The 23,114-nt window shown below is 41.6% G+C and overlaps 1 protein-coding gene across 5 annotated transcripts in view; it reads left to right on the plus strand.

Moving 5' to 3' along the window:
- The window catches only part of KIF26A (kinesin family member 26A), a 100,170-nt gene that overhangs the window by 45,480 nt on the left and 31,576 nt on the right, over positions 1-23,114 (plus strand). For all 5 annotated transcript variants that reach the window (XM_080593216.1, XM_080593217.1, XM_080593218.1 and 2 more), the window contains one exon: positions 5,642-5,808. In XM_080593216.1, the coding sequence (XP_080449342.1) occupies positions 5,642-5,808 (167 nt within the window). The remainder of the gene's footprint in view (positions 1-5,641; positions 5,809-23,114) is intronic.

The raw sequence follows: 23,114 nt of genomic DNA on the forward strand, positions 1-23,114 counted from the left end.
CTTTGGTTACACTGATGTCTATCAGACATGTTTTTGTAATTTTTTTCCCTTCCCACTTCTGTGAATTCATCCTTAAGGACAAAGTATTAATACTTCCACTTAGACATTGTATCCGATTACTTTCTTTTGCAGCTCTATCCAGACTTCTGATTTTCTTTTTTACAATCACAGTGCTGACCAGGGAATGATCTATTTTTCTCTGCGTGGATTTTTATCTTCCTGTGTTTGCTTTTTTCCTTTCACCAGGCTCACATTTTGCACAAGTTGCAGGGACAAAGTGACAGCACCTAATTTGGCTTTTTTTTGGGGTCTGTGAACAAAGATCAATGTCCAGAGAATGGAAATACTCAGGAAAGTGGAAACACTATGGCTTAGTTTTTGGCTTTGCACTTCAAACTTGCTGAGAGCTTGTTAGAGTTGTAATTGCCCTTTAGATGGTAATGACAGCATACTGCATACCTGGAAATTAAATCTATGGCCAACCTTTCTACAGTGTGATTTAGACAAGCCTGACTTGTTTAAACCTGGGCAGATGTTTCCAGCCACCTGGTCACAGCAGGGAGCCCATGTGCTGGGAATCGGGGATGGGGCGGGGGCTGCCCTGCTCTGCCCAGCACATCTCCGCAGCCCGAGGATGTCAGGTTGCCTCTGTCTCTTCTTGCCCTCGCCCTAAGCCTTTGGGCAATTTAACCAGGAGCAATCTGTGCTGCGGTTGCTTGCTGTGGACCTGCCAGCCTCAGTTGCACGTGTGGATGCTGCCAGCCAAAATGCAGCCCATCCAGCTGTGCTCCCATGCCCTCAGGATGGGCATGCCAAAACCCTCGTGTCACTGACGCAGGCACTGATATGAAGCGCAGAGACATTGGCATGCATGAACCTGCAAAACACCTGGTGTCATATTTTCAACCCTTGCCCTTGCTGTGCTGTTACTGGTACCAGTTCCTCTGTGGCTTCAGAGTAAGGGGAAGGAGCCGTACAGAGCAGTTTTGGAAATCCTTCCTTTGAGGATTGGCTGGTTTCCAGAGGGTTAATGGATTTTGTCACACCCAACCTTTTCTAAGAAAATAAAAACCATTAATCTCTGGATGGAGGCCTGTGACGTTTAAAATATTCAGTAACACTTTATAGTGACAGGGTTGTGATTTCTGTGTTTGATCATGAGTGATTTATGAGAATTTAGTAAACAGAGAAGCGCAGTTCCCTTTCAGCCACATGCTGGAGTCTTCTCCCTGTGCAAACTTGTGTGCTTAAAAAAAACCCTGCAGAGCTGCTCCTGTTCCTCTAGAGAAATATTTTCCACAGGCAGTTCCCAGAAGAGCATGGATTGAGATGAAGGAGAGGCATGAGGTAATTCCCATGCTTAATTTAAAAACAAAGCTCACTTACCTCACTTGTACCCCTTCAGCATCTGTAAGTGACACAAGCAGAAACCATACTGTGACAAACTGGAGTGTGCAGGAGGGTCCGATTTATCACTGTTTAGTGTTTCTGCCTCAGGTCAAATGACTAGGACCTGACAAATTTCCTCATACCTGAACTGGATTTTCTTGAACCAGTAACAGTCCTGGTATGCAGCTGCAAGGAGGGATGAGCCCATGGAGCTGTTTCTCCTAATGCTTCTGTGTCCTCCCTGGTTTGCTGTTGTCCTCAGGTAGTCTAATTTCTCTTCTTCCCTGTGATCCATCTTCGCCTTTCTGTACTTCACTCAGCTGGGATGGTGCTGGTCCCCTAGGGCTGTGGTGGGCCAGCCTCAGATGTCCAATTTTCCAGAAGAAATGGAAGGACTTAGGAGCCTAAATGCAGGAGCAAGTGTGTGGGATTGCAGCCTGGAGGTGTCTCAGGACATGTCCTCCTGGGCAGCCATGTGCCTGTTTGGTCCCCGTGCCAATGGGGCTGCCCACCTGGTTTCCACCAAACCTGCAAACCATGCACAGAGCTGAAAATGGGCAAGATGGGAATGTGGCTATCAGCGTTTTAGCCATGTAGCCATCTCCCATTTGGAAAGCTGAAGTGAGCTCCCAACTTATTTACCCATGCTGAAATGTTGCCTTAGATAGGGATGCTGCAAGTGCCTGTAGGAAGGCTGACCCTGCCCTCCTCATCAGCTGAGAGATGTCACTCCCATAGTGAGCTGAACGTGGTTGTGCTGGAAAGTCCTTCCACTTTGTACGGTGCAAGCAGTCCTTGAATCTTAAACTGGGAAGAGCTTGTTTGGCTTTTTTTCCAGCTTCTCACTGAGAGGTAGCATCAGTTTTCCAGCAGTGTTTAAGAATTTTAATTGAGTAATTGAAGACTTAGTGAAAAAGGTATGGATTGTCTTCCACGCTAGTCCTATGATGAATTTTTTTATCTCGCATGTCTTATTTCACTTTCCTCTCTACAAGAGTCAATGCATTCTCCTTAGCTTCCCCTCATCCTCCTTTGATATAAATTAAATGCATAGAACTGTGAATAATACTGCCAAATTTACCTAAAAATTACAGTTTGAGTTTTAGAAGTGTCTAATGATTCTGGGAATGGCAATTTACAGATATCCAGTTTAGATACGTTGGCTAGCAAACTGGTGGTTGAAAAGTATAAACCATCTGCTATCTGAAAAATGAGGTTTGATTTGGATATTTCAAGTTAGATGCCTGATATACCCACAATCATTGGTCTCTAAGAAATGTGGGCTTTTAAGTTCTCATAGAAGAAAAAAAGTGCTGAAGAAAGCATGTATGTTATCAATTTCTTATTTTTTTTTTTTTTTTTGTTAAATGTGAATAGCTTTATGGGAACTGACCTGTCAGAAGACAAGTAGAGCATTTACAAAGAAGCAAAACCTGGTCTGGTTAACAGATTCCTGTCAGTTCTTGTAAATCTAGCCTGCTTTGCTGTAAAATTCCCTGAAGTTTCATGCTAACTCTACAGATTTTAGTTTTAACTTCAGATTGTGCTGTCACTTAGGTTATGCATGAGTATGATTGGTTAGAGACATGTTGCTTTTGCATTCCTTTTTCAATATGTTGTTTAAATGTGCTTTTCTTTGTTTCAAAATCCCGCTGTTTAATACAGCTCCATTAAAAGTGAATGGAAAAATACATTTGAGGAATTCAGCTTGACCCTGTAATTTTTAATTTGAGCCAGTGCACGTGACGGAGGGTTGTGGTTGTTTTCCTGGCAGAACACGTGGGAATATTCAAGCACTACTGCTAGTCTGGCAGCAGCTGCTGGTAGGGTTCCTCTCTCTTGTTGGCCGCTGGGCATGGCAGGCCCTTGGCATGCCAATCTGCAAGGCCCACGTACCAGCTCCAGCATTTCTCACCCCTTCTCTTCAGGAACCAGTCTTGCTCCACCTAGCTTCATCGCTTTGCTGTGTAACTCTACTTTCATCACTCAGATTGCTTAATTGGGCGAAGCCCAGGGTGAAGCATAGCACCGTGTGTGCCAGTAGCGACACGGGGCAGCCTGGTGTTAGAGCTGATGCAGCAGCTTAGGTCAAAGATCATAAGTCTGCCTTTTCCTCATCAGCGTTTGATTGTTTCTGTGACTTCTGTGTCACGTGTTCTTGTGCTGGTTATTCTCCTATGCATCTGGTGCAGATTGCTTAATTCATACATTGCTAAGCCCATAGTAAGCTCTGCTTATCAGTAGTGCTTTGTGTTGGTTTGGCTAACTCAGAAGGTGGCACATTTGGATCTTTCCCAGTCTGCTTTTTTTCTTTTTTCCTCGTGCCATATACTTTCCGTAGTTGGTGTAGGTTAATAGCATACACTTGCTGCTTCAATTTGTTCATGCTCAAGTACCTGTTTTATTCACCACCTACCTCACAGTCCTCCTTACTCCATTACTTAATTTTTAGCAAGTAACCGCATGAGCAGATCTCATCCTTTTCCAGGTATCTCAGTTCCTGGTTGTCCATGTGTGGTGGTTTAACACCAGTAGATCGTGGCAGGGATAGTTTTCATTTTTCTGAGTATGTGTTGCTGGCACACCATTTTTTTGTGCCATTCTTGACCTCTAGTGGTGTTCGGTCTCAGCTTTTTTACCTGCATTGCTAAAATATTTGATCTATTGAGACTTCTGTATGACAAAGTGAAGGGATTTTGTAGAGGGTTATTTAAAGCTTCAAGTTAGGCTTTTAGCACAAGTAACTTCACTAGGATTAAGTTAATCTGTGTGAATATTGTTCTGTGTCTCAGCCTCAGATCTCTTAGGTGAGGTCTATAAAAGTGCTTTTTGGTGTGGCAGTCTAGGGTAAAGCATTAGTCAGCCACTCCATAATACTGATAATATTAATCTTTAAAGAGCAGACGTTTGGAAGAGCTGAGTGCACTTTCTTCTTCTTGACTTCTCTGGGAACTGGGAATTCAGCACTCAGAACCTATGGGAATGAGTCCAAATGAAACTCCAGACAGCCTTTCATGCATCAGTCAAACACTGCTTGGTTGGCAGAGTTTTCTTATACTTGATACCTAATAATGGGGTTACCTCAGTTCTCATGAGAACAAGTCTGTTTTTTTATTGTATGAGGAAGTTGAGGGTGTGCATAGCTGGGAAGGCGCTGTTACCGAGTCTGTGTATCTGTAGTTGTAAAACATGATCTATGGCAGCACAAAATTTAAAATTTGGTGGCATCCCAGGAAGTACTTAATTGCGTTTGTGCTTCATTACAAGGCTGTCTCCTTTTCCGTAATTTATTTTAGCTAATTAGTTGGAAATGTCAAAGTAGTATTTCAGATGACAGAAATATCATATATTATCATACATGAAGCAATTAACTCTTTTGACAAATATTTATTGTGGTGTCTTCTTTAATTAAATCTTTAGTACTCCTAGACAGAGAGCAGGTTTTCCCTAAAATGAGTCCTTCCCAGCACTGTCAATGAGTATTTGACTGATGGGACTTAATTGAACTTGATTCTGAAGAAGGTAGTGGCCTTGGCATCATGATGTCGACGTGACACAATGTCACAATACAAATGTCTGATTTTTTGGCAAAATCCCCAAACAACCACCTCCTTCCAGACTCTGTCTCAGATACCACAGATAGGTTATGCTGGAGAAGATGCATCTCCAGCCACTCCTCTTTTCCCACTGGAACAGTTTGCAGGAGACAAAAATGCCAGGTACTTGTGCTGCTAAGATGCATAATGCAGACAAGCAGGGCTGTATACATGTTTTAAAAAATCAATTTTTTTATTTAGTTCCTGGAGTTATTCATGTGGAAACGTTACAAATGTGACCGTTTGGTTAGTTCCTCTTACACAGATAGGTCTCGTAGATGATGTGCCACTGAGAAATAATTCCTGACAGTTACAACTGAACCAGATAAACAGTTCTGCCAGCTCCCAAATAACACTGTAAAACAATGGGTTCTGCTTATCGTTTTCCATTTCTTCATGCCTGTCAAACTATTTAACTGCACATTACCCATCACAATAGGTTTCTGTGTTATTCTGCTTGTCTGTTACAGTCATGGTTTTTACCTTCTCTATTGCAGGACCTTCTGTGGTACGCCTGTCCACTTGTGTCTCTCCTCAGCCACTGTTGGTCTTCACGTTTGCCCTTGCAAAGACACTCTTCAGAAGCACTGTATGTAATTGCTCCATGTCATGCAAGGGTATTAACCTGTATGTGTGTTTTTTTCTCTTTTTTCCAGGCAGAAACAGCACCAGAAAGTGGCCGGGATGGACCCAGCGTTCAGGTCAGCTCAGGGCAGAACAACTCGGACCCCACGGGAACAGGTGGCTCAGTGGCCTCCCAGAGCTTGGTGGCTCCAGCCGGAGTCTCGGCAGGTACCTCAGCTGCAGCTTCATTCTTCATAAGGTAGTTTGTCATTTTTCTGTTTTCTGTAAATGCTTATGGGTGTTCAAATGGTTGTGAAATGCTTTGAGTCTTTGCTGCAGGTAGAAGGTGGAGCATTTGGTGCTGGTTGCTGAGAGGTGGAGTTGGTCCTGTGGTTGTGACTGTAGCTTTCCACTGCCACAGGGGAGCAGGGATGTGATGGTGACATCCCCTTTCTCACTCTGGACGCCTGAGCAGGAACCTCATTTGATCAAAACCCAATAATATGTGCTGTGCTGGTCTTTGTATAGTCCTTAATGGACATTTCTACCTGTAGCCAATCTGTTACTGCGTAGGTTTTCTTGAAGCAGAAGCTGAAGTAATGAAGCTTTTCCACTCTGATCGAAATTAGGAGGTTTTTATTTGCATTTTTATTCAGTAGCATGGCCGGATGTGCAAATGGAAGTTTTTTTTCCCCGCAGTTGGTAACAACAGTTAAAAACAATTTAAGACATTAGTTTTTTAGCAGCAGCCTAGAACAATCTTTTTTTCGGTTCTTGGGTCTTATAATGAAAATAAGCTGTTGGTTTTGTTTGTGAAATGTTTGTTGTAATTAGCACTGTTGATTAAATGCAATGTGCTCTCAAGCAGATGGTATTTAAAACAACAAAATTCAGGGCTTTGTACTTGCATTCCAAACTCCTTTTTTAATTCAGAACTGAGCATGTTTTTAGACAATATTGAAAAACGTATGTCTGTGAATGGCATTAAAGTAAAATTTATGCACTAACGATCATTTTTATCATGTAAAAATTGTATTGTTTCTCTTTCCTTAATCTTTAATTCTTTTTGCAACATCAAAAAACAGAAAAGGAAGTTTAGTGTAAGTTATAATCTGATCTCAAAAAGAGCTCAGCTTCCCAAGTCCTGTTAGAGAAGACCGTGGTACAATGAGTCTGAACCATTATACGCCTACATACCACCATGCCTATGTACACAAGAGACTGGGAAGGGTCTACCCCAAGTATTGCGTATGGAAGTTCTAGCTTTGAGTCTGTGCCTGCAGGCTTAAAGTCAATACAGAAATGGTTGACAACAGAGGATAATCCACGTGAGATAGTTGCGTGAAGTTAGTGGAAGTAGAGAGGAAATTAAGGGGAAAAGCTCAGTTAGACATTTGTGGCTTTTTTTTTTTAGTTACCTAAATAAGGACAGATGAATCCGCTCTAACGTACCTAGAGTGGACAGCATCACAGCTTTTATTACAGTATTTCATATTGTGGGTGTGAACAGTCTGATTTAGTTTAAACTACTTTTTTTTTTCAGGGTGAATCTGTATGTTCTAAACTAATGTAAAGGCTAACTTTACATTAGCTAAGCTGGAGAATTCAGAAAATAAAACAACCCCCTTAGAATTGAAAGAAAGAAATTGGTGCATAATAATCTGAAATAACATCCCAAATGTTTTCCTCCCAGTGATAATTCTGTCAGTGGTCAGCAAAATGCATTTCTGGTTTTGTTGTAAAGAGATGGATCCTTGCTAATGATTGTCATTGACTTAATTCAAAGATTCTTGAAGTCAACAGCAAGACTTCAAATGACATCACTGTATGTTGGATTAGGCCCTAATTGCTTCTCATGAATCTGTCTTTGCCCTGAGTGAGCTGGAGTTTTATAGCTAGCACATAGCTGCTAAAGCTAAAACATTTTAAAACCCATTAGTGCATTGCTTATTCCCTACCCATGTTTCCTCTGTTCAAAATTCCCTTCAAATTTTAACCAAATAATAGGCCTGGCTGATTTTTTTTTTTTTTGCACAAAGCACTTGTGCGTTTCTTTCTTTTAACAGTTATCAGTTATCTGAAGTAGTTTTGTAGCATTTTCATGATCTTTACTCACAATGTGTTGCAGCATTAATTTCTCAGTCTTCCAGAGTCCATCTAAGAATCTTTTGTTCCCTAAAAGCAAGCACTCAAGAAACAAGTTCAGTTATTGAAAACACAGATTGAAATGCAGAAAATCATATGAAAGTAGGGGGGGAGAGATTCAGTTTGATCCACGGCAGTTGCACATATGTTGAGCAGGTTCTCAGGTGGATACCATTGCCTAGTCCTGGCCAGGCGTCTCCATCCCCATTGGCCTTAACCTTCTCCTGCTGCTCCCCCTTTGCTTTTGATGCCTCCTGCCACAGGGACCTACAGAACAAAGCTTTGGTGCTGCCTCTTCCTTTCAATCCTGAGGTATGTAGTTCTCAGGACAAGAGGAGAGGAAGAGGAGGAAATCTTCAGGGGTGAAGAGAGACAGATGCTAGCAGAAATTGTGATAGAAGGATATCAATGGTTCCAGTGATTTTCTTCAGTCCTGGTAGGATATCAGGGTTATTTGATCTAACCTTTCCAGTCCCATCTCTTCCATCCCTTTGCACCATCCAGCTTACAGCACTTGGTGGAAGGTCATCCCTGCCTTTGAATCCTTTGCAGTATCATCCTTTTCTCTGTCCTTCATCTCTCATTCAGCTAATTCTCTCTCAGCAAGCACCTTGAGATAGAAGACCAAGCAAGCACCTTGAGATAAAATGGCATTGGCATTATGCTGCAGTCCCTATTCATTGTAATTTCTAATTCTTTCCTTACCATCCTTCTCCTCTCAGCCACTTAAACTGTGAACTTCATAGCAGAGCCAGTCTGTTACTTGAGTTGTGCAGAGCCTGGCACATTTTTTTTTCCTTGTTTGCTACTGGAATAAATGCAGTTAATATACTGATGATTTTGTACACACTTTTTTTCTAGAATCCTGCCCTCTTTTTGAACAACTCTACTGAGTGCTTCCATCTTCACAGGAGTCCTTTTGAAAAAGGGAAAGTAGATGGGACTCTACCTTGGGAAAAAGGTGGTTTTGTCATAGAAATAAACTAGCTAGGCAAAAATATGCATGTATATTAACTCTCAGTGTATTGGGGTGCATGGTTAGTTAGTTTGGACGACAAAGTCTTCATAGGTTTCTTGTGGAAGCTGCGTCTGTGATTTACTTAGCAGCAGTAACGGTAGATCCAGAATTTTTCACAGGAATAAAGGCTTCCAGTAGTCTTCTTCATGAAGTAGCATTAACTGTGTTTGTACAGGTCCTAGCACAATTAGCTTTTGGGCTGTGGCATGGTTTGCTGGCAGCAGATAAATGTCTTTTTCACATTAAAACTAGAGTCTCTATTCAGTGAAATAGCACCCTTTGACTCTTGCTTGTGGGCTGGCTTGTTCCTGGGAAGGGAGGAGGTCTGTGCAGCTTTTTTTTTGGTTTACTTGTTTTTTACTCCACTTTGCTCCTCAGTGAGAGTTATAGCTTTGTGTATGTAGGGTCACAAACTCCGAAGACAATACAGAAGGGTTCATGTCCTTACATGAAAAAAAAAAAAAAACCTACAGCAAAATCTTTACCTGGTTGTGAGAGGTACATGTAGTTAAAATTAATATCTTTAAGATAGTCTTTGCTGTGAATGCATTGGTTTTGTTAAGCATATATGAAACCAAAATTTACATATTCATCCAGAGCTCTTTCTCATTTGAATGTCATATTTAATTTCTTCAAGATTAATTATGTTGTGCTTTTCAAAAAAAAAAAGGGGGGGGGAAGAAAAGCATTTTATTCATTACCTAGAAATGCAGAGTGTCTAGCACAGAAGTGCTAAGTATTCAAAATCAAAGCCAAATATTAGAAACAGCAGACAGAAGCGTATTAAGAAATTAAATCAGTTTTTAAGCCTTTTTCCCTCACTCTGATCTGTCATAGAAGGAGAAAAGCTTTGATTAACGTCTGACTTTGTCACACAAGCAAATTGCCAGACATTGCTCAATGGTCATGTTACTGAAGGACTGGAGGATTTAGAAGAAAATGCAGCTTCTCAGTAGGTCACTGTCAGAATAAGAAAGCCTGAGCAAAATGTACAGCTCATGGGCATTGATGGGTGTGAAGAGGTTCCTGGTTTACCCTTACAATGCAGGTGACGCTTAATCTCTAGTATTCCTCAGATTTAAGAAAAATGGAGGTTGCTTTGACCATTGGCATGGAGTGAGTGATGCCTCGCTGCTGTAGTGGCTCCACACTTTGAACCTGTTTCCAGGGCCGTTTCCTTTTTTTTATTCTTCTTTCTCTCTCTCTTTTTGTATAAGCGACCTGAATGTGCAATTACCAAGTGAAAATATGCAAGATAGCTGTAGGACTCTTCCGTGGTCTGAATTCTCTTATGCTCACAGCTAAGCAAATATTGGCTTATTGTGGTAGAAAGCTGTAATAAGCTGTCAGGTCTTTTGTCAGACAGACACCTGGGGAAGAGAGGCTGTGGTGTTTCCACGAACAGGCAGCAGGGCAGTGAGGAGGACGAGAATGGGAATGCACTTTGGAAGAGGTTAATTGCCTAAAAAGAACATGCCACTCCCTTGGGAGAAGAATCAAGGCCCCCTAAAAATTGAAGCCGTCGGGTGATTTTTGCCTGTTGGTGGCTGGTAGCAGTCGTGGCGGCGCTGCCTGTGCTGCTGGCTGGGGTTGTAGAGCTTTGGTGGGAGCGTGGCTGTCTGGCCTTGGTGCCCCAAGGCGAGCTGGAGGGAAGGTTTGAGCAGTGATGGGGCAGCTGAGAGGAATCAAAGCAATTTAGAAGGAATGATGTATAAAGCCAAGAAACCCTGAGCAAGGTTGAGCAGAAGACAAGCTGTATTATATTGCCTTTCTTAAATATTAATCATCTTTGATAGTGGATTATTTTTGTGTCTTTTCAGGCTGGTTTGGTCACAGGGTTGCACTTGCTGCCACGGGACCACTGACTTTGAGGCAGGGAAGGAGCCGTGTATATGCAGCTGTTTTCCCTCACATCTGCCTGCTTTTGTTTGATGAATTACTCTTCCAAACATAGCACTCAGTATGCGCTCACTAGTTTCTAGATCTCTATATCATTTGCAGTGTTGCTGGGCTTTGCTAGATTAAAACCAGTTAAGTTAATAAATCTGGAGAATCATAATGGTGAATCACACCCATTATCTTTCCACTCTCGTCATATTCCTGCGTGTTTAGGAAAGCTGTGTCAATTTAGACATGACATAAAACATTACACATGATACACTTTTTGCAAGCAGCTTTTCTTAACAAGACATAACATACAAGCTCTGAGTAATGTAATTGAACATCTTAAGAGTTAAAATAAGCATAGTCGTCTTTTCCTTGATTCAGGATATTCCATCATATTGTAATGCCTGTGAGTTGTGGATTAAAGAATCTAATTATTCACTAATGAGCAGTAATGGTACATATAAACTAAGGGTCACTATCCTATTACAGGCACCTGATGGTTCACTGATAAGCATTTGGTCATTAGATTGACCATAAAATATAGTCAATAATTGAGGTTACTCATAGAGCAGACACCTTATCAGCTCTAGGCATGGTGGGACAGCTTGTCAGTACTCTGTGTACTGATTGTGCTGTGACTGAGCATATGATTAGGGTATTGAAGCAGTCTGTATCTAATGAAACTGCAGGAAAGGCATAGCAATATTAGCACAACCACTAAATGACTAATGTGTTTTTGTTCCAAGCCTCAGACACTTCAATTAGTTCCAATAAACTCTGATCTAGTGTAGCGGTAGGCAGAGGATTCAGATATTTTGTGCACAAGCTTTCATTACACTAGTCAAAATTTGTAACGTTTCGGGGACAGATGAAATCTGCATGGCTTTGAATGAAAAACGATGGAAATAATAAAGGCTGTCATTACCATTTTTACTTCACTTTTTCAGTTTTATTTTTGCATTTTTTTCAGATTCAGAATCCTTTCTGAGACAATAGCTGCTGCCTGATTTAAAAGATGAAGCTGACAGTAGCAAATTAGATGTCTAGATGTTCTGCTTTAAGATCCACTCATGCAGTTCATGTAGGCTTGTGCATATAGATCTAAACTTGGAACGTTCCTTAGCATTTTGTACCATATGGAACATTAGTCAAATAGCCTGCCTCTTGAAGGCTTTTGTAGAGGTATTGATTTTACTGTGCTTCAAACTGTTGCTGAGAAAATAACCTCAGAACCATTCTTTTATGATTTTTTTATTTTCCGTGAGGATGCCTTAACTTTCATAAATTATTTAATATGGTGAAGGATGCAAAATGCCTTTTGTCTTTCTGAACTGCTGTTCAGGCGTCTGTGATGCGACCTTGGAAAGTAACCATAGAAACATGTTAAAAGCATCAACTGAAAATCAGTAGTTCGGTTTGACAGTGATGCAAATTCTGTGAAAGAAGATTATGATGTATTAGGAACACTTGAGGCATATATTACTGCTAACCTGTTAAACCTGATTATTCCATGACTATCAGTACTTTCAGAATTTAATGCAGGGAAAAAAAAAGAGCAAAAAATGAAACATACATTTATTTTTTTTAAGTTGCCATGTTTAAGATGTTTTTAGCTAAAGCACTTCAGCCTGCCATTCTCTGTCCTGTTAAAAGCAAGAATTATATTTCTGCTAAGCTCATAATGTAGTTCACCAGTTTTCTGTATTTAATAGCTGTAAACTTTTGCCCTGTACCCTGCTGGGATATGCTGGTATCCCGGCTTTGTGCAGAGCTGGCACAATTTAAATTTCTTTGACAGCTAAAGTAGATAACTAGGTTATGAATAAGTAGTAGTTCACCAGAAGGTGAAGAAAATGTGTGACTCATTGGGTCCTGAGCTAGACCTTTTAGTGCTGACCTGTGGTAGTCAGGCTAGTTTGTGAGGCTGAAACAGAAATGCCTGCAGTAGTTACGGGTAACTGTAGTAAATTTTTGGCAAATGACGAGTCAAGGGAAGATGCAGAGTCAGTTGTTAAAGCTGCCTTGTTCAGAGTAGTCCACACCCAAGAAATCATACGTTGAGGTGTGTGGGAAAATTAAATTTGAATTTAATTTTAATTTTAATTAATTTTTTCACCCAGGAAAGCAAGGTACCAGCTCTTTCCAGTTAAGACTGCCTTGCTGGCAGAGATATCCAAAGAACCGTGCGTGCATGGTTTGTCTCCACTTCGCAGCGTCGTGGCAGTATCATGGGAGCCACAGAGCTCTTCCAGGGACATAACAACTGTCTGGCATTAATTCAGCACAACAGCCACTCGGAGGAGGATCAGTCCTTCTTCATTAAATGCCCTACAGTGCCCCGCTTTCTCTTGCTGCCGTTTAATGGCAGTTGGAAGCCAGTTGGGAAGGGTGGCTGATCAACCTGTAGCTTGGGGGAGGAGATACAGATGTGCAGATGAAGTGAAGCATCCAGGTGTTTTAGGGGGAGCCAGATGTGTTAATTCCCCTTCATGAATCTCTCCTCAGAATCTGGTGGGCTGGAGCAGCCAGCTCACTGCGTGCTGCTGGAGGGGGAGACACCTTCCCAGACCCTTTTTCCTGGCTGCGTGGAGCAGGGGAGAGCAATAAAGCCCTCACACAGGTGTGCAAATGCAGACGGAGCGGGTGCCACCAGACAGCTTGCCTCATCCTGTCGGTGCCATGCCGCGGCTGCTGGAATGCATTTACTAGCTGTCCCTGGGGTGCCCCGTGCCTAGCACAGTGCTATGTGGGGACAGGAGACGGGGCAGGGTGTGTAGCATTGTGCCGTATCTTGTATCATCTTCAGGCAGCTTAGGCTTTTCTAGTTGCTGTGGCAGCATAATACTGCCTATAATTAAGGCCAAACAAAACAGTGTACTTTAGGTATATCCCATTTCTCTTTAGCCCATAAATTAGAAGATAAGCCTGAATTTAGTAGGCTTTGTTCCCGGAGACAGAAATGACTCTCAGAGCAGCATGTTTAAGAGCAGGACATCATTACTGGTATCATTGCTAATACTGCATCATACATTTACATAGTGCTTTATCAGCATATGGTAAGCCAGGTTCCCTGCTATGAAGAGCTCGTCCGTGAAGACTGAGACTGATGAGGCAAACAGAGATGAGACAGAGCTGCAGTTCAGCAAAGGGAGGAGTTAAAGAAGTTGAAGCAGTTGAGAAGAGAGGAAAGGTAGAGTTTTGGACGTCGGTACTGCTGAGCTGAGCACTGCTGAAAGCATGAAGAATGTCCCAGAGGTCAGTAGATCGGAGATTGGGATATAGCTAATTAATATGGCTAATTAGAGTGGGGAGGAGACCCTGAGTGCCTCGATGGGTAATATGGGAGGTTCTGGAGCACCAGAGGCAGCTCACCAGGAGATGAAATGACTTTTTGAGCTGCTCTAGGTGGCTCTGTTATGACACTATTGCTGCAGTTGAGTGTTGGATTAGTTCTATGTTCTGAGATGTTTGTGATGCCCAGGAGGAAGAGCAAAGCAGAATAATTTACTACAGATGTGCTCACAAATATGTGGTAGGTCAGAATTTGTGCCTTCAGAGCTGCCCAAGTTTGAATTTATAGAGACAGTGATTGACAGTGTGTGCGTGTGTGTGTGGATAAATGGTGGTCAGTGGAAGGGGTTTTAAACTAGGGGAAAGTCTGAGGTATTTATGGATTATCTTGTTTGGAGTCATGCAGATATTTCTATTGTCTTGTCTCTGATCTTCTGCTTTCCTGAACTTAATATTTTTCCTTTCATTTAGATATTTTTCATATGATCCTTTTTGTATTTTCTCATTCATCCATAGCTGAATGCACCTGCGGTTTACCTGAATATGTGGGATTTCAATGTTATCTAGCTTCCTGAGCCAACTTTGTCCCTTTCTTTGTGCCCTTTGTGCTTGTCGAGAGGAACACCTCTCTGACCTCCCCCATCCCAGCCCTTCCCCTCCGCTTGCTGCTTTAGCTTCTGGACTCCTGAACATCAGTGCTTGTTCCGACCCTGTTATTTGGGGCTCCCCAGCTTGGCAGCCGTGGCAGCTGCACTGGTGGTTTTGCTGCAGCAGGAATGAGGCATTCCATAGGTAAAATGATAACGGCGACTTTCCTGTGGGGCTGTAATTTGACAGTTTGCACCTGTCTCACAACTTTATTGGGGACTTTCAGGCTCTTTCAGTAACACACTTAACTATTTTAATGCTTTATTAAGACAAGACAGATTTAGCAGTCGAAATAGTGAAATCAGGCTGATACTTACTGGAGTATTTAGCTCTCGTGGCTGACTTGCAGTCTCTGCTACTTGGTTTACTGTGTGTTGGTTGTGGTTTGTAGGGCAGGTGGATTTTCAGCCAACACTGGCTGTGTTCTGAGCTAGACCTCTTTGCTTGCTTGCGCTAGTGGCAAAATGAGACACTCTGCTTTATCACTCACAGCAAACATGAAAGGTCAAGGCAAAATAGGGCACCAGCACTACAGCTGCAGAGCTTGACCGACTGCAAGATCGCTCAGGAAGTACTTTCATATTCTCTCTCAGTAGCAGTGAGTTTCATCTTTATAAAATTTCCCTAATTCTTCCTGTCAGAGGATGGAAGGTGTTTTTTTTTTTTTTTTTTTTTTTGGCAGGACACTTCAAAGCGCTTAGCCAGTACCTCACTCAGCATCGGTTAGTGCTTCTCTGCCCATCGCCGTTGGGGTTGCTTTCAGCTTTGTTGGGCTTTTTGTGTCCTCACTTACTTGTGGAGCTCACTTTCTGAGAAGCAGTGCCCTGTGGAGTTTTTACTGGAAAGAAATGACTCAGTGGAAGTTAATTGGCATAAAATGAATCTAATCTAAATGTTATTAGTGAAGCTAGTTGGAGTCCAAGGCAAGCTTCAGAACGTTATTTGGTAATACATCTCCAGCAGGTCTTAAGGAGTTGCTTGTTTCTCCTGAAATTTGAATCCTTGGGTCACAAATCAAATCTCTCCATCGGCAGTGGTGGGAGAACATGCATCTTACATTTTCCTGATAAGTGCTGTTTTAAATGGTGCTGCTGTTTCAGCCTGTTATACCTCTGAGAAGCACTGCTTCAGAACTGAAGTCAGTTAAATAAATCACAGGCACGCTGGGCTTTAAGAAGCCCGTGCGTCCCTCCTCTGTTTAAAATTACTCATTGCGTGGGCATACGACTCGGTGGTTTCCACTGCATCATTTAGTGCTGTCAGTGCCCATTTAACTCCAACACTAGGAATAAGTAAATGCCCCCCTGAGAAGTTATTTGCCTAGCACTATAGGTGTCAAGCCTTTGGCTAAGTATCTTAAAAAAAACCTGGCTGAAGGAGGGATGTACTGTCTGTGGATTTTCTAGATGTTTGCTGAGATGTGCAACAGGTGGAGATGGAGGTGATGAGAAAGGTATGTCTGTGGGGATGGTGTGTTGGGGTAAAGGCAGGTAACCTAAAAGCATAACCATCCCCAGAGCTTTTATTTTAATGGAGGCTTTACAGTCACGGATGCTACCTTATGTTCAGACCCTGATATGTGACTGGGAATGAGAATATCCTGCATTATGTGGACCTAAGTTCACTCCCCCTCTTTCCTGTGTGACGTTTGCCTGAACCTCGTGCTTCAGATGAACCCTGGGTTAGCCCTGTGCTGCCTTTTCTCTCTGATCCCTTCCAATCACAGATGTGCCTGCTTCTTCCCTGGAGCAGCCTGAATGAACAGAATGCTTTTGCTTTCCATACCAGATTGTTTTTGATGAATAGCATGGAGTGTAATATCCTTTGTAACAAAAATAATTTATTGCCTGATGATAAGTCATTTTGATACTGGCTTCTTTCTATATATTGGGAGCTGGTATTGCACAGAAAAATGTTAAATGATCTATTTAAGTAATTACTTTAATAATGAATGGCTAGTTAGCAACATTGTTTCTGTTTCATTACTTTTCAGTTTAAAAAATGGCTTTATTACTTTTTCTTGAGAGAATACAAATGAGAGTAAAATTTTGCTTTCCTCAACCTGTTTCAGGAGTCTGGGTCTTGCTTGCAAATAAGTCCAACTTTTTTTTTTTTTTGCCTAAGGTGTGTGATTGATGTGGTTCTGCCTGCTTTAGCTCAGTTAGTTCATTAGACAGAGCGAGACAACATTGCTGGCATTCAGGTAGCTTTTCAATACATAGCTATCTATGCTGTATGCGACCCAGGAGCTGACATATTTCTATATTAGGTGTTGACAGCCTTGCTTACATAAAGATTAACCTACACAGGTTTTCAGCAGTTCGTCATATGGTACAATTGTAAACAGCGAGCATAGAAGTACAGCAATATGTTCATCTGCTCTTGCTTTGTTTAACATCATTAGTGAGCAGAGCTGGAAATGTTATGTGGCAGGCTGCGGTGACTAGCTGTTACTCTGCTGTGTATGTACGTCAGTTCCTGATCCTTGGTTCCAGCTGCTGAAGAAATGTTCCTTGGCCAGAAGTGTCTTAAATCTGCATGCTGAGGAGAATACGGAGCTGACGCCACTCATGACAATTTTGTAGCAGTGACCTCAGAAACTGATGGTCTGGGAGAGTGGAAACAATGGTTGGAATGTAAGTCAGTGAAAGCTCTTTGTCAAGATCTGCTCTTTGGTGTTTCTCAAATGTGGAAATGAAATTACAGAGAAGAACTGTGAGAATTCCTTCTTGGATTCCTGTATGCAAATCACTTGCATGCTTTGAAAGTGGACTTGGTTGGTTGCTTCTGTTTAAATAGTAATGGGTAGTTTAGAAGAGGCATCAATTCTTGGGTCTGTACAGCATGGGAAAGGTCTTCTGACAGTGGGGTACTCTGCAGGTTTGTTTTAACTTGTCATCTTCCAGAGGTCTTTTTCAGTCCATCTCAAAGTGGCTTTGCCTGTTTTTTCTGTGTGGTGCCTGAATTCAGGTGGATTTCAGCTATTGCTCACCTGTCCATTAGGCCTCGATTCTGTACTTGATGAGGATGTGAATAGAGTAAAGGGAAAGCAACAAGGGTGATCAGAAATCAAGGGAACTTGACCTGTTAGAAGACATTAGAAGGCCTGAGGTCTGGCAAAGAGAAGGCTGAGGCACAGCAGAAGTCTTCACACAGATAACAGCTGCTGCAGCAGAAGGAAATAAGCTCCTCTGCATGTCTGCTGGGGAGGTGAAGGGGGAAATAAGGAACATAAATTCTAGCAAGGCAGATTGATGAGAGACATGAGGTGTGAATTTTCTAACAGTAAGAATAGGTAAAAACTGGAACTGACTGCCTCGGGAGGCTGTGGACTTGCTTTCCTTGAAGTTTGTAATAAAAAATTGGAGAAATATATAAAGGGAATATGTTAGGTGAAGTTCATCCTATGATGGACCTTGGAGAATGTGTAGAAGATGATGTTGCTAGTATGTTAACATAGCTGATATATTTTTTTCCTGCCTTGCTGATTTTAATAAGAGATAGTAAGAGAAAATTAAGAGGTCACTCAAAGTGAGAGGCTGAAATTCAAGCCTGAATTGCAAGATCATGCCATGTGCAAGAGGCAAAGCATGAGCTTAATCTCACAGTGGAGATGCTTTCTTTCATAAGGGTGGCTTGGTAATATCCTCACAATATTAGATGTGTTTTGATACTTTGGAATGTTTTAGAATGACGTTTTTCTATTGAAACTTTATTACCATCAACCATTATAAAAATGCCATTGTTTGAGGCTGTGCATCGTGATCCAGACAAACAAATTATTTATTGAAGAAGGGAACCACCAAAATTAGGAACATCAGTTGTTTTTCCTGTTAGTGCTTCTGGACAGTGTTGCTGGGACAGCTAAGCAAACAAAGGTTTGGTGCTGTACTTGTGTAATGATACTGAACTGGGAAAGTCAGAACATGCTGCTGAAGCTATGCATGCATCACAGAAACCTATTAAGCTTGTTCTAGGGGGAAGAACAGGCCATAATCTAAAAACTTAATTCATATTTTATAAGTGATGCCTTGGACAAAATTTATTGCAGAAATAGAGATGGTGTCTTTTATTTTTTTTCCAGACCTTCATGACAGATTTAGACATTCCCAGCTTTCTGTTTAAAAATGGCTCATTCTGAACTAGATTTTATTATCCAAACTGCCTGCCATAACTGAAAACTGATACCTTGCTTATTTTTAAGTTTGCATGGAGTTTTGGGCAGCAACTGTACTGTTTCATTGTGCTATCTTTCTAATTTTAGAACCACAAATCAAAAGTAATAACAATAATAAAAGTAATAATGCCAACCAAGTTTATTCTGTGAGTTGCGGAAGACTTGGGACAGAATGCTGCAGGGTGTATTGTAGGACATCCGTCCATTTGTTGTCTGTATTGATGAGTAATTAAGGAAACAATAAGTGGAACTGCAGATACAATGACAGACTGACTTTCCCACTGCTTCTTTTGGAGATGGCTTGCAGTGGGAAAGGCTTGGTTATGTGATGGAGGGGCGATGGCTGTGTTGGGCTGGGAGCTGGGAAAGTTCAGAAGAGTCCTGCTGTAGGGCACAGACTGATGCCCAGTGCAAACCTGCACCCAGAATTTTGCAAACTTTGTGGAGGGTTCAGAATCAGGCTAAGGTTTGGTCCTGAGATATCTGTCAAGGTCAAGCCAAAACTCCTGAGTGTGCCCTCGAGTAAACTCAAGTTCAGGATATTTAAGGCTTGGACTGTACATTTCTTTGGCCTTGACCTGCTTGGCGAACCCGTAAGCATTCTCACAATATGAATAATGACAGCGATCTCTGAAAGATAAGGCTGGCTAATAATGCTAAAGCTATGTTAATATGTAATGGCTCATGCTGAAATGAATGTGCAGAAGTTTTCTTTTATTATTTTGTCAGTGGAGCTTAATTGGAAGCAGGACTCCCAGTTCTATTTCTGACTTGTGTCAGTTTGTCTGCAAGCCCACCTTGTCAATTAAATCCTCTGCATCTGTCTCAGTTGACTCATTTCTAGTATGTGTCTCAGACTATATTTTGCATCACTCTTCCTTATGTAGCTTAATAAATGTTTGCTTAACACTTTGTGGGATTCTGTAAGTTTGCGTCGTTGTAAAAGTTTAAATTCTAGTTTTCTTTTTCATGGAGAAATTATGCCCAGAAGGAACACTGTTCTTTAGGGATTTAAATGGTGCTGTTTACTTTCACAGCTATGATGCGCAGAACGTGAACAGTGAATGTAAGCTAGAAGCAACTTCCTGTACAACAGAGTATCTGAAATGTCGCATTAACTACACAAACAGAATTTAAAATAAAAAATTCATTTTTTTTCTTTTTAATGGGCAGGCTTCGTAGCTACTGTTGTTGCACAGTCTTATTCCCTAGATGCTGAACATTATGTAATTGATCTGGCCATGCTTTTCCTCACTGGTCTCATCCACGCATGGCAGAAAATCTAGTAATCTGTAAATTGTGTTGGGCTAAAGAACAGGTTACAGATTGTCACTTGTCATTTGATATTTGAGTGCTCCTACATGTGCCATATATTAGTTTTATTTTCTACCATGACACCTAGCTATGAGAAGAGAACTCTCCGGAGCATCTTAAAAGACATCTTCTATTAGAGATGGAAAGAGTTAAGCAAAATGTAGATAGTAGATCTCACAGCTAGAAGTAAAAATAATATACATGGGTGTCTCTGAAGCTTTAATTGGAAGGGGGCATAAGAGAGAAAGGCTTAGTTTTCTTTTCAAGAATGCTTCATGGAAGTGAGCTAGGAGGTTGAATGGGCAAAACCTAAGGTAGGTGGAAAATGTGTATTTGTGAAAAACAAATTACTGTAACACTGAAGTTTTGCATCCTGTTCTCTAGTGGTCATAATTTTCCATGTGAGGAAGAAAAAATGATATTGCAGGAGTTCAGGCAGTCTACCATGGAGAGAGAGGTGGATTTAAAGGCCTTGTGTGGGAGACTAAATTTGAGGAAGAGATGTGAATAGGCACAGCATCTACAGAAAGTGGTCTGGTACGATCCCAGACTGTGCCCTTCTGGTGCTAGACAAAAAGGGCCCAGTTTACGAGAGCTTGGCCTTGCCTGTGGTCATGGGACAAATTCCACCTGAGGAAAGGAATGCTGGAGAAAAAAAGGATTGGTAACTCAGGTGTAAATTCAATAATGGGTTGTTGGATAAGGACTGTAGGAAACCCAGCACTCTGGAGCGTCCCCGCAGTGGCTCCCTTTAAGTATGTATTCTCATTATTTTTACTGAAGTAAGGAGTTTTATGCAGTTGGATTTTGTTTCATTTGGTTGGGCCCATGTCCAAACCAGCCTGGCCTGTATTTTGGCCTAATGAGTACTTGGCTGGGATACCACCAAGTATATTGCTGGTGCTGCAAGAAGCGCATAAGGATTGATGAGCCCTTCTGTGGTTCTGTTTGCCTGGACCAGTCCAGGAGCCCAAGCACAGCATATAAAGGCTGCTGCCCAGCTGGCTTTTGTAACAGTTAAAGAACTGACTGTGATTTTTATAGGAACTGGAGATGACAGCTACTTATGTTCATATTCACAGTCTAGAGTTTGATAGTTATATCTTGTTTTGCACCAGTTGCTCTGTTCTTGCCACTGGCTCCTTAACTTTCCTGTTTTAGGAAACAAACAAACCCAAGAAGCTGTTTGGTACTGCTAGCGCACGATGTCTGTGATGAGAAACAACCCCATTTTGATGTCAGGTAAAGTGATTCTTGCATTCAAACACAGAGAGCTTATAATTAAGCTTTGTGCACTGCTACTTGAGAAGAGATGCTTTTTAAATATGAACTGCACACATCGTTATTAGTGCTGTTGGCCTGTTGCCTGTCAAAGCAGCGATTATTTTCTACAACATCTACTTCAGTTCCTCTGCTTTTTCGGTTTCCTGTTATCCCACATGGACATCTGCAGTCCCTTTGCCAAATTCCTCAGTACATCGTGGTACTCCAGACTCATAGGAAGAGGATTTATCAGCACAATAGCAGTTGATTGCTTTAGCTAGCATATGGCACTGTCCTTTGAACAGTGGAGGTTGTAGAAAGCATGTGAATCCTGATGGAAGTAAAGCAGTTTGAAAGGTGGTCTGTCTTGGTGGGGAAGTTGAGATAACTAGTAGTGGATTTGTTGTCATCTTACAATGGTCCAAAACTGTGTTACTGAGCTATTTTGAGAGATGTTATATTTAATAAGGCTGACTTCTCTGTTTATTTATGTGTTTTGCTTAGCTTGGCCTTTTTGGGTGCATTTGCTTACTGACGGTTAGTGCTTAGTTAGGTGCTTGAATAAACAAATCCTGAGTAAATTTGTTCTTTGTATCCCATTCTCTTTTACATGTTTCCCAGAGGAACTCCTTCAGCCAGATCTATTGAAGGAATAATTATTTCATCAGGTTTTAATGTATATCTTGATTGCACTTTGAAGACGTTCTCTTGAGGAGTTTTTATCATTTCAACAAGGGATCATAGCATGTAAACAAGGAAATAAACGTTACCTTTCATATTAATGAACAAGATGATTAAATAATAACCACAATTGTTAATTGGTACTTGGAGAGAGAAAGTAATGACTGTCTTGAGTTCCACAATGAGAGTACCAACAGTTAGAGACACTTTTCTGCACAATAAAGCTGCATATTTAGGAGGCATTAAGGTTTTAATGTGCAGCTGCAACCCTAGTGAAGTTGTGCAACTGTTTGCCTGGTGTCCTGTTTCAGGCATATGTTTTCAAACTGAAAGAGGTATTAGCAAGGGGTTTGGGGGTTTAGGCAGTGAAATCAGTTCTTATTGCCACTGAAAGCCCGAGGTTTTGTGTAAATTCATGCTTGCAGTATTTTGCTTCACCATAGGATACGGTTCCTGCTGGTTTCAGGATGCAGGAGGAGTCAAAAGCTGTTTCTTTCCTCAGAGGCAAGAGTCCAACTTGTCCCTCACAAGATAGTGGCTTCTGGCTCCCTCTGAGTTTGGAAGTAGAGCCTCATCTTTTCATCACACAAGTCTTTGTCCTCTTCTAAATACTGCAGTGTTTGAAGAGGGAGAAGGAAGCGCATTGGGGGTCCACAGCTCCTGATGTTGCTGAAGGAAAAAGGAGTTTAACACACAGGTCGGGGAACGTAGAGCTTCAGGCTGGGAATTATGCAGAGCTGTATTCTGACTCCTGCCCCTTGTACTTAGCTGTGTAATCCTGACCCAAGTGAGTAATTTTGTTCCTTGGACACAACCAGTTCTTTGTACTGTAACTCACTTGAAGCAAGTAGTGCTGCTGGAAGCAACTGTCCCCTCCTGCTCTGTGCTCCTTTTTGCTTCTGACCTGCCATAAATATAAGTGAAAGAAGAGTTTCCTTCTCTGATCGGTTTACTAAACTGAGGCAGCCTGAGGCTGCATCATCACTACATTCCTGGCAAGGTTAGGGGTCTAGATTTACCCTGAATTGGGGATGACTGCAAAGCGCTGCCTTAGTTTTTTCATGTGTCTTCAATTATAATACTTTACAGATAGTGATGCCAATTCATTATCACTGAAAAGTACTTCGAGAGCTTGGGCTGA

The sequence above is a fragment of the Anser brachyrhynchus genome (assembly GCF_964034855.1).
Source record: "Anser brachyrhynchus genome assembly, chromosome: 5".
In the NCBI taxonomy this organism is placed as follows: Eukaryota; Metazoa; Chordata; class Aves; order Anseriformes; family Anatidae; genus Anser; species Anser brachyrhynchus.